Source organism: Pyxicephalus adspersus, chromosome 3 (genome assembly GCF_032062135.1).
Source record: "Pyxicephalus adspersus chromosome 3, UCB_Pads_2.0, whole genome shotgun sequence".
Taxonomy (NCBI): Eukaryota; Metazoa; Chordata; class Amphibia; order Anura; family Pyxicephalidae; genus Pyxicephalus; species Pyxicephalus adspersus.
Window position 1 is genome coordinate 156,154,259 of NC_092860.1, and position 11,604 is coordinate 156,165,862.

Here is an 11,604-nt window from a genome sequence, read left to right on the forward strand (position 1 = left end):
CCTCCAATGATGACATTTCCATCCTGGAAATATTGAAATTCATCAAATGTGTCAAAAAAATTTAGCTTACAGCCTGGATTCTGAGTCTCTGATCTCCATGGTGTCATACAGAGGAGGATCAGACCGAACACCACGATGTGCAAATTGGCAAAAAACATCATTCTGATCACTGTATTCCTCTGTCCTTACAATGACATAAATCCCAGGTACAATGCAATGTCTCCTCTCCTCCGGTTCTTATACAGATCAGTGTCATACATCTCTCATTGCTCTGAATATAGTGCTGCTGTTATCTAGCTTCGACTTTACGCTGTTCAAAGAAGCAGTTTATTTGTGAAAGTGCTAAAACTTTTAAGTATGTTTTTTATACTTTTTTAACAACTTGTGAAGGGAATACCAATATCAATTTTCTCCAAAAATGTACTTAGAGGATTTTCCACATGCATAAATGGCTTGGGGAGCCATCCATTGCTAAGAAGGATATATGCCAATGAAAAAAATAAAAAGTTACTGCAAGGATATTTTACTACAGCTTAGGTAACATTAATTGATTATGATTATTTTCTTTAATATATTGCATCTAGATAATCCTTAAAGCATGTAGACTAACTAGCCATGGAAAGAGGGTTGGACCAGCAAGGATGTGAACTCTACTTTCAACCCATCATCCACTGTTATCGTTAGCATCAATTTACTCCTGTTGGGATAACATGAGCCATCATTGTCAACATGGCTGACAATTAGTATTGGTCGAATATCTCATTTTACGATTCGACAGCTATTTGATCAAAAAGGAGAATATTGTTCAGGTGATCGAACATCGAATTCAAACACCATTAAAGTCAATGAGGGGAGAATTCGGGTTATTTTTTGGGACTGTGTAGACCTGAAAGAGCATTTAGGGGAGCAGAGCTGACAACTCCGCAGCCCTGATTGCTCTTGCAGCCCTTTACTAGTCGTATGTGTTCTTGGACAGAGTTTTCCTATCTAAGAACACAGGAGTCCTGTGTTCCTGGATAGAGAAACCCTATCCAGGATTAGGGATGAGCGAGAATGAGAATGCCTGGCATTCTTGCGAAAATTTCCTTGAACCTCCAATGGTTCCGCAAAATTTCGGCGAACCGGTTTCACAAAACCATCAGAAGATCGAGAAAATCATTACAGGATCCTCCTGTAATCATTCCGTGTGCGGTCAAGGAACACAGTAGTACTGTGGCTGTGTCATCATGAATGAATGCAGTTGTGGTAATCGTACTGTGTGCGATCCCCGGGCACTTGAAGGTAAATGAGGGCAATCTCTCATATGTTTATCCAATAACTTGTCTACATTTGTAGAACCTGTCAATGTCTAGTTTTAGAAACAATTAAGTTATTGAACCAGAAGTAATTTGAAGAGGTGTCATGCATAATGATATTTGTGCTATTTGCTTTTTATTTATTTTTTTTTTTTTAAGCCCTAGAACACTGGATGAGGATGAGGTCCTTCTATTAGTGCTAAACATCCCAAAAATAAAGTTTTTATTTACAAAAGTTTCCTGACTACTATCTAGTAGGACATTTGTATACTATGCTGGGTCTATATGCCCTTTAAAATATTCTTATCTCCAACATGTTTTGTGTGTGTGTAGCTTGGGTTTATAAAGTCAAATGTACAATTTGGGAATAAATATGGACAATAAAACCCCAGCACTGGAGGCCAGTATGGCGAATACCTCCACAGCCACCATGTATTTCCCTCTGGTGCTCAGATAGGCCGGGATCATAGCAATCCACACACTGCAGAACACCAGCATGCTGAAGGTGATGTACTTGGCCTCATTAAAACTGTCCGGTAATGTCCTCACCATGAAAGCCAGAACAAAACTCACAGCTGCCAGAAACCCCATATAACTCAATGTGATATAAAAGGCCAAGATCTTCCCGGGATAGGAGTGCTTGTCATACTCCTGAAATGGTGGAGAGATGGACAACCAAAGAATCCCATTTATAACCTGAATGGATGAGCAGAACAACATGACTGTATTGGGAAGTTTGACTCCCACCCATTTCCTACAGGAGCTTCCAGGTCTGGTGGCTTTAAAAGCAATGGAGACCATGATGGTTTGAGCTAGGATAGAAGACACCGAGATGGTGAAGACAATTCCAAAGGAGATTTGTTGCAGCATACAAGTGATATCCACAGGGCGGCCAAGGAACAGGAAGACAGAAAGGAAACTCAGAGTGAGAGAGCAGAGCAGAATGAAGCTGAGGTTCCGGTTATTGGCTTTGACCATGGGAGTGCTCCGAAACCAGAAAAATAATCCAAGGATAAAGACAGATATGGCAGCAAATAAAACCGAAGATACTGAAAAAATTATAACAAGGACATCCTTCTCGTATGACAAATACTCAGTAATCCTGGAAACACAAATATTCTTTCCATTATTTGGCCATTCATCTTCAGGACACGCCTGGCAGTGTTCACTGTCTGACTGAAACCACAAAACAAATGAACTTAATGTTTTATACTGTGTCGAACATTACTGTCATTACGAGGTCTGTATGCAATTGTCAGCCTCCTGACCAACACCAATGCAATAAGACATCCTGATATTTGCATAACTCATAAGAGCAAGTAGTAGACTACTGAGGCACAGATTTGTAATGTATTCAAGAAGTTATGTACAACCCTCTCCCAACAGTGATCTTACCTACAGCAATGTAACCGACTAACCCCATCAGTCTCTATGCAATGGATATAACAGATTGAGATTTGCTTAAAGTTCAATTACTGGTGTAAGGATGCATGGATACAATGAAGGAGGTGTATTTTGGGGTTTAGACACACTTTAAACTACACTTTAATTCTGATCTCAGGCCTGCTGGATTTATGTAAAAAATAAAATAACGCTTACCAGATTGGTTTGATATTTCTCCCTCTGAGCATTGAACGCAATCATTACAACATATGTGATAGCTTTCCCTTAAAGCTTTTCTGAATCCTGGAAGACATTCAGAACATTGACTTTTGGGGACCTATGATAAGATACCAATATCAGCATTATCCACACTTTAAGGAAACCAGTAAATACAATTATAGTATGAATAAAGACAAAACATGTTATATAGACTTGGATAAAGGGATGAGGTGTTGGAATCTCAGACTTTCTTGCTCCAAAGTACAGATGTAGGAAGTATCACAAGCTTACAATTGACGGAAATACTTATTTGTACAGCCAACATAATCATGTAGTTTCATCAATTTTGGAGAGACGTCTAGTTTCATATTTTCCCCACTGTTTGATGTTTACTGTGTTCCATGGTATATCCAATGCTGTGGGCATTATTTGTACCCTTCCCCTGACTGATACCTTTCAACATTGAGATCCCTCTGATGATTTGTAAACCCTCCATGAACTATGGATTTTACTGTAGCAGGCAATGTCTGGAAAACCATACTAGGACAGCTGAACTTTATTTTTTTAATCATCTCACTAGGAAAGTGTTCCGAATTTTAGAATCATATTAGACTTTACTTTACCTGATTTGTGTGTTTATTACTATAACCTACCTGGTCATGTTTCTATGTTATATGGTGTTGGCTGAAAGTAAATTGCTGATTTTCTGGAAGAGACTAATTAAATAGCCAACAGGTCCCGAATATGTGATATTTATGTTTCCAACCTTTGTTATCCAAATTTCAATGTCCAGCTCGCTGGGCAGGTCTCTTCTTTCTTTAAAATGTATTTCCTAGTTATTTGAATCCTTGAAGTATATTGTTTTAACAAAGCGAGTTACCTTAAAATATACAAAGATCAACTAATCAATAATTATTTTGTATTTAGCCCCTCTTCTAATTTCTAGTTTCTAATTTACCATTTATATTATTAGAACATGTATGTCATGGGAGTGGTCACTTCCTAATTTATCTAATACATTGTAAGTCCCGCTTTGTATGTTTTAAATATGGACTGAAATGTGTGGCTCAAAGATGCAGATCTGGTCAAAAGAGGTCATAGCATTGTGATGGGGTGGGTGAGTACTGACTGTCTGGGAGAAATGTCTAATATGAAGATAACAGAGAGAAAAGAGGATTACAATTACAATTACACAAGTCCAATTTCTCAATAAAAATCCTCCAAACAATTTTATACCAATACAATTCATTAAAAACACATAATACAATTACAAACAACATTGTTTCCTTTTTGGAGTACAGTAGTTGTATATAGGGATGAGTGAGCGAGATTTTAAAAAATGATCTCACGGCGAATCCTGCCGTTCTCACATATCGAACATGTAAGCGAGAACGACTTGTGTAAATTCGGCCGTCGAGATCGAATATTTTGGGTCCTGCAAAAGCAATCAGCTCAGCTCCCCTGATTGTTCTTGCAGCTCTGTAGTATGTGTTCTTGGTTAGGGATTCTCTATCCAAGAACACGGGAGTACCGCGGCTGTGCTCATCATGAATGAATGCAGCCGTGGGAATCATCCTGTGTGCATTCTCTAGGCACTAGAGGTTAAATAAGGGCCTGCTCTAATTTCATGAATGCAGCCATGGGAATCATCCTGTAATGATTTCCTCAATCTTCTGACGGGTCCGCAAAATCTTGAAATTTTGAGGAAATTTTCGCAAGAATGTCAGGGGCATTCTCGCTCGTCCCTAGTTGTATATTCATTGTTTTTATACTTTACCTGAACTGTCCTTAACGTATTTCCCCACAAAGGCTTCCTCTGAAGGAAAAGTTTCTAGTTTAATTATATAATATTTTTAATGAACTAAGTGATAGATTCATTGGGTCTGATTTATTAAAGCTCCCCAAGGCTGGAGTGGATACACTTTCATCACTAAAGCTCGGTGATCCAGCAAACCTGGAATCCAGATTTGCTTGATCACCCAGCTTCACTGTTAAAAGTGTATTCTCCCCGGCCTTGGAGAGCTTTAATAAATCAGACTCCTTGTGAACCAGATGAATTCAAGGAAGATTTTCATTAGGCTTTTAGTCCCATCAACTTGTTAGCATGAGCTGGCCACTAATGGAGGAAAATTCCTTCCAGTTAGTTGTATCAAAGAAAGAAAAAGAAGCCATGAACTTAACTTTGTAATTACCTATACATTAGATAGTTCAGAGTGTGGGCTCAATAGTCTGATATACACCTCTTCATCACACTTACTCTCTATTTTACCCCTACAGAAAGGATTTAAAATTTATCATCTCGTTCAATCCAGGACAATGTGTTGCCTTTAAATTATAAATCCTACTCTCTTTCGTAATTTGTTTATGTCACCACTTTTATCTCTCTTTATCTTTTCCAAAGCAAAGAAACTTCACTTCCTCCTCATTAAATCTGTGCTTTAAGCCCATGTGATGGCTTAATGATGTGGTGCTTTTACCATTTTTAATATTATATAAATGTTTGTATATTCTTCTTTTCAATTTTCCTTCTGTTTTTCCTATATAATACCAATGGGAACTGCATATTGTTAAGTATTCTACTCTTTCACTATTACATGTTACTAGGTCACATCCATAAAAGTTTACTCCATTTGGTAACTTAAATTTAAGTTTAATTTAACTTTACTATACCTTTTTTGAATTTTTATAATATTTCTCAATGGTCCAAAATCACTTTTCACTAATTTATCCTTTAGAGATGGAGCTCTCTGGTAGATAATAGACGGTGCTTTTCCTATACATTTACTTATAATTCAATCTTCTAATAAAATTGGCCAAAACTTTCTGTAAATATTTTGAATATTTTCATGATCCCTTGTATATTTGGTAATCTCTCTTGTAATAGATGTTTCTTGTTTAATTTTCTTACCTAAGATCATTATTCCCCTTTCTATACGTTTTACTTTCTGATAAGATCTCTTTAATAACCTTTGGCTGTATCCCCTCAATAGTAATCTATTTTTTAGTTCTTTGGACTGCAAAAAAAATCTTCCATGTTGTGCAATTTTCCCTAATTGTAATATATTGAGAGTAGAGTATGCTTTCTATCAATTGTTTTAGATGTGCACTATTGGCTGATAGTATGGTATTACCGGCCATGCTAATAAATTGATGGGACTAAAAAACTTAAAAAATATATTCCTTGAATTCATTTGGTTCACAATGAATATATCACTAAGTTCACTATGCAGTCTCAATAAACTAAATTAAGTACAAATACATGAATCATGTTTAATAAGAAATAGATAAACTAAGTAATATATGTTTGATCATTTAATCTAAAATTGATGGACACTATGTTAAAAATGATTATATAAGTAAAATAGAAAAATAGCTCATTAAAGGTTAACTGATATTGATGAAATTGAAAGACTAATCATTAATGGGAATCATGTGAATCCACGGGTGACTGGAATATATGGATTAAAATATATGAAAAGCTTACGAGAAAGAATTCAACAATCAGGTCTGAAATTCAAAAGGTCACATAGTTGTTTAGAAAGGAAGGGTTTTGGCTCTATGTGTTTCTAATGGAGACAAAAGAGGTTCTACAGTTGAAAACTGGATAAGTGAGTGTGGGCTATATATTGGGGAGCAGAACAACAATCATGTATCTAGATGAGTATCTGAACTGAATATATGTATTTTATTGTTTTTTTCTTAAGATGTAAAGAGAATGATGTATTCGTCATAAACGTGTCCTTCTGAGGAAGCCTTTGTGGGGAAATGGATCAAGAACAGTTAAACTATAAAAACTATGAATATAGAACTACTGTACTCAAAAAAGGAAACAATGTTGTTTGTAATTGTATTATGTGTTTTTAATGAATTGGTAGAAATGAAATTGTTTAGTTGGAGTTGTGTAATTGTTGAAATACACCTAGAAAATCCTGTTTATTTGGAAAGGAGATATTTTTCCTCTTTTCTCTCTAGAATCGTTATTTATATTTCTGTTTTAATATGGTTTAAAATATTTGGTGGGCCCGGCTCCCCGCTGATGAGTACCACTTCCCCAAGTAGGGATAACCCTCCTTATTGGGGGGTTGATCCGCTAAAGTTTCCTGCAAAGAGTATTTTGTTATACTCACCTGTTATTGCTTAGTTCTCTACAGGGAGTTCTTTTTTCCTCTCCTGGTAGAGATTACCTTTTTTCTACCTAGCCCTTTATTTTTATTATTCCCTACCAATTTCCATATCATTCTATTTTGTTCCCTTTTTTCTCATGGCATTGAAAGTTACATCCCTTAATGCAAAGGGTTTGAACTCCCCCATTAAGAGAGCGATCATTCTCCGATAACTACATAGACATATGGCGTTTCTTCAGGAGATGCACTTCTGGTAAGACCAGATTCAAAGACTGACAGATCGTCATTTTCACATACCCTATCATAGTGCCTCAGTGGACTCCAAGATTAAAGGTGTACTTATTGCAATGGTCTCTCTTAGCGTATAGCTCCGACCCCAAAGGTAGATATTTACTGGTGAAAGGACTAATTGGTACCCATAAATTCACCTTCGTGAATATATTTACGAGAAGAAATATTACTAATATTGAAGGGGTGAAGAAGGAGGAGCATAAGGTAGCAGATTATGCTGATGATCTGCTGTTCTATGTTACATCACCCAGGACATCTCTACCTAACTTATTATCTAGGATTGCCACATATGCACAGCTGTCCAATTATAAAATTAACCTTCAGAAGTCTGCAGCTCTATCTATTACTCTCCCTCCTAAGCCTATTGATGAGATTTTGCCCCCTTTTTTTTTTAAATTGGAGAAAAAAGCCATCCTATACCTTTAGACCCAAATCATGATTGAGGAAGCAATTTCCCCGGTTTTATTAGAAGGGGCGCTGTGGTTACCCCCTGAGCTATGGGCTGGAGGACCCAGACATCCACCTATTGACCCAACATTAGGAGTTTTCAGGAAATATTTTAGAATCAAAGTACTACAGGATTATCTGTCTCCACTGACCCCTTTCTTGGGTCAACCACAGTTTTCCCCCGGAATTTATGATCCGCTGTTCTGTGCATGGAGAGAAAAGAGAGTGTTTAGGGCACGACATGTCAGGAATGATACAGGATGTTCTCCTACAAAGGTACTACAATTGGATCATTCTCTTCCACCCCTGAATGCCTTGAGAAATCTCCAATTGGTGTCTTTTCTTAACTCTCTTCCATCCCCATCCCATTTTGATCGATCTCTATCTGTACTGGAATCTGTCTGTAGGGGTAAGGGGACAATTCGTGGCACCCTCTTGTTTGCATATGGTTTGTTGTTAGAGGGTTCAGCCTCATCCCCTTTAACATTTATTACAAAATGGGAAAGAGACTTTCATATAGTTTTTTCTCCAGAACAACTAGAGCATATTCTTTATTTTGGGCATAAAGCATCAATCAGTGACTCTTACCAGGAATTGAATTACAAACTGTTGACCAGGTGGTACAGAGTTCCAACTTTATTGGCTAACATCTATTCTCAAGTAGACAACAGATGCTGGAGATGCAGAGGTAAACTAGGCAGTTTGTTTCATTTTTTAGGATTGTTCTCTTCTATCCCCTTTCTGGTCACAAGTAGTGCCTTTTGAATGCTGATAATCTATCTGGTACTCTGGAAACAAACTTCCCCACCAACTATTTCTCAGTGGCTTGAATTATTGAGATCTCGGGATAATGGGAAATCTTATGGCTACTAGAGATGGTCATATGGAAAAGTTTAATAAAACATGGTTCTATTGGTTTCAGTATAACAGAAATAAGGTGGTAGAAAGGTTAGTCAGGGGTCAGACACTAGTGGAGGGTGGATTGGGGATAGTTGGGGGGAGGAATATGGATAACTGTAAGGAGCTTCCCATGTAACAAACAAACATTGGATTATGCAGTACTAATGTACTGAAAAACAAAATGATTTGGCAAACAATGATGGTAAAAGCAGCAATGGTTTAAAGAGCCTGTTCACCAATGCTAGAAGTCTAGCAAACAAGATGGGGGAGTTGGAAGCCTTAATGAGTTAGGAGAATTATGACTTAGTTGGCATTGCTGAATCCTGGCTTTGTTCTTCGCATGACTGGGCTGCCAATATTCCTTGGTATACTCTCTTTCGTAAGGACAGAGTCAAACAAAAGGGTGGTGGTGTCTGTATGTGAGAAGTGATCTGAAAGTGAATGTGAAAGAAGAAATTGCGGAGGGAACAAGCAATGAGGTTGAGGCATTATGGGTGGAGGTGAATGTGGGGTTGAATAACACACAATTATTATTAGAGTCTGCTATAGGCCCCCCTGTACACGAAGGAAAATGGCAGAGCTCAAGTCCAAATTCATAATAGCATTGTCACTGCTTTAAATGAGTCACAATGGCTCAGAATTGATATGATTGAGAAACAGCTGGGAAAAATTAAAGAAAGATTAAGGTTGAGCAGCTCCTAAAGCACCAGGTCCTGATGGATTACATCCACGTGTCCTCAAAGAGCTAAGCTCAGTTATTTCAAAGCCATTATTTTTTCCAATTTTTAGAAACTCTTTAGTCATTGGCAAGGTACCGATGGATTGGCGTAAGGCCAATGTGGTCCCTTTCTTCAAAAAAGGGAGCAAAGTCATTACCAGGTAACTACAGACCCGTTAGTTTAACGTCCATAGTTGCAAAGGTCTTAGAGAGTTTGATAAAGAGCCACATAGAGGAGTTTCTGCTAGAAAATAATAATATAAGTGATAGGCAGCATGGCTTCAAGAAAGACAAAAGTTGTCAAACAAATTTACTCTTTTTATGAGGAAGTAAGTAAACAGGTAGACAGTGGGATAGCAGTTGATAAATTGTACTTGGACTTTGCTAAAGCATTTGACATTGTACCCCACAGACCGTAAATATGCAAGTTAGGGTCGATAGGTTTAGAAAAGTCAATTTGTAAATGGATAGAGAACTGGCTTAAAGATCGCATCCAGAGAGTTGTAATTAATGATTCATACTCTGAATGGTCTAAGGTTAATAGTGGTGTACCCCAGGGTTCAGTGTTGGGACCTTTGTTTCACATCTACTGTTTCACATCTTCATAAATGATATAGAGTTTGAGATTAAAAGTACCATTTCTGTGTTTACAGATGACACAAAACTATGTAAAGGAATTAAGTCCATACAGGATCTCTATAATCTACAAGCAGACCTGGGTGTACTGTGTGATTGGCAGCCAAGTGGCAAATGACATTTAATATAGAGAAATGGAAAAGGATCTGGGGGTTCTGGTACATCATAGACTTAATAACAGCATGCAATGCCAAGCTGCAATATATAAAGCTAGTAAAGTACTTTCTTGTATTAAAAGAGGAATAGACTGCAGAGATGGAGACATAATCCTGTACAAAGCATTGGTCAGACCATATCTGGAATATGCCGTCCAGGTTTTGGCCCCAGTTCACAAAAAGGACATTGTGGAATTGGAGAGAGTGCAGAGAAGGACAACTGAACTAATAAAAGGAATGGAGGAGCTCCGCTATGAGGAGAGATTAGCTGAACTGAATCTATTCTCCCTTGAGAAGAGACGTATAAGGGGGGATATGATCACCCTGTATAAATATATAAATGGTCCATATAGAGAACTCTCTTCCCCATTATTCATTTTGAGATCATGACAAAGAACAAGGGGGCACTCTGTATCTGGAGGAAAAGAAGTTTAAGCTCCGGATAAGGAAGGGATTCTTCACTGTAAGGTCTGTGAAAATGTGGAATCGGCTTGCTCAGGAAGAAGTTTCAGCAACTACTAAAGATTGTTTTAGGAAAAAGCTGGATGTGTTTCTACAAGCACAGAATATAACTGGGGATTAAGGCTTTAAAGAAAAATTCCAGGAACCGTTGATCCAGGGAACATCCGATTGTCTCATGGAATCAGGAAGGAATTTTTTTTCCCCTGTTGAAGCAAATTGTACCCGGGTTTTTTTTTGCCTTCCCCTGGACCAACTGTGTCTTATAGGGTTTTGTATCTAGGATATGTTTATTTCCCTAGTGGTTGAACTTGATGGACTTATGTCTTTTTTAAACCTAACCTACTATGTGCATGTGTATATGTGTACTATGACATATATTTTACCTTTTCAGTAACACTAATTTCCCCAATCCCCAACATTTTTTGGGCCCCTAAAATGTCTATCAAAATCTTAGCAGAATTTCGAAAGCATATCATCTTACTATATAAATAGTATTGCTTATTAATCCAGATTCCTAAGGGCTTTACCTGTTTATAGGGGGCAAAATGTACATTGTGTAAAGAGTAAAAATTTTAACAAATATGCATCTTTATTATTTTATGTAAAATGTTATGTTAAGTCATTGTTAATAGAAAAATATACATTTGTATCATTGAATTTCAAAACTAAAGTGGACAAGTCAAAGAGGAGTTAAAAGAAAGAAGAAATAAATGATTTCTATGATGACACTTAGCACTGCGGAGCAGGTGGTGATCGGTATTTCTGTCTCTCGGAGGAATCTGCAGAAACTTTCATCCAAATATTGGAATTATTTCTGAGTTGGTTGTTGTTTTCCTCTGATGAACAGAGCAGCTCCACCACTGTAATCATGGAGAATGATTTTAGATATCTCTGGAGGGCTGCTCAGCTCAAGTGTTTGTAATCTAAACTAAAACTAGAAGTGAGCGTTGATGTCACCGGCTTTGTGTGCTGTA

The 11,604-nt window shown here is 37.4% G+C and overlaps 1 protein-coding gene across 1 annotated transcript in view; it reads right to left on the reverse strand.

Annotated features, from left to right (window-relative positions):
* Window positions 1-1,643: 1,643 nt before the first annotated feature.
* The window catches only part of LOC140327591 (vomeronasal type-2 receptor 26-like), an 11,677-nt gene continuing 1,716 nt past the window's right edge, over window positions 1,644-11,604 (reverse strand). The window contains exon 2 of the mRNA XM_072406978.1: window positions 1,644-2,471. Coding sequence (XP_072263079.1) covers window positions 1,644-2,471 — 828 coding nt within the window. The remainder of the gene's footprint in view (window positions 2,472-11,604) is intronic.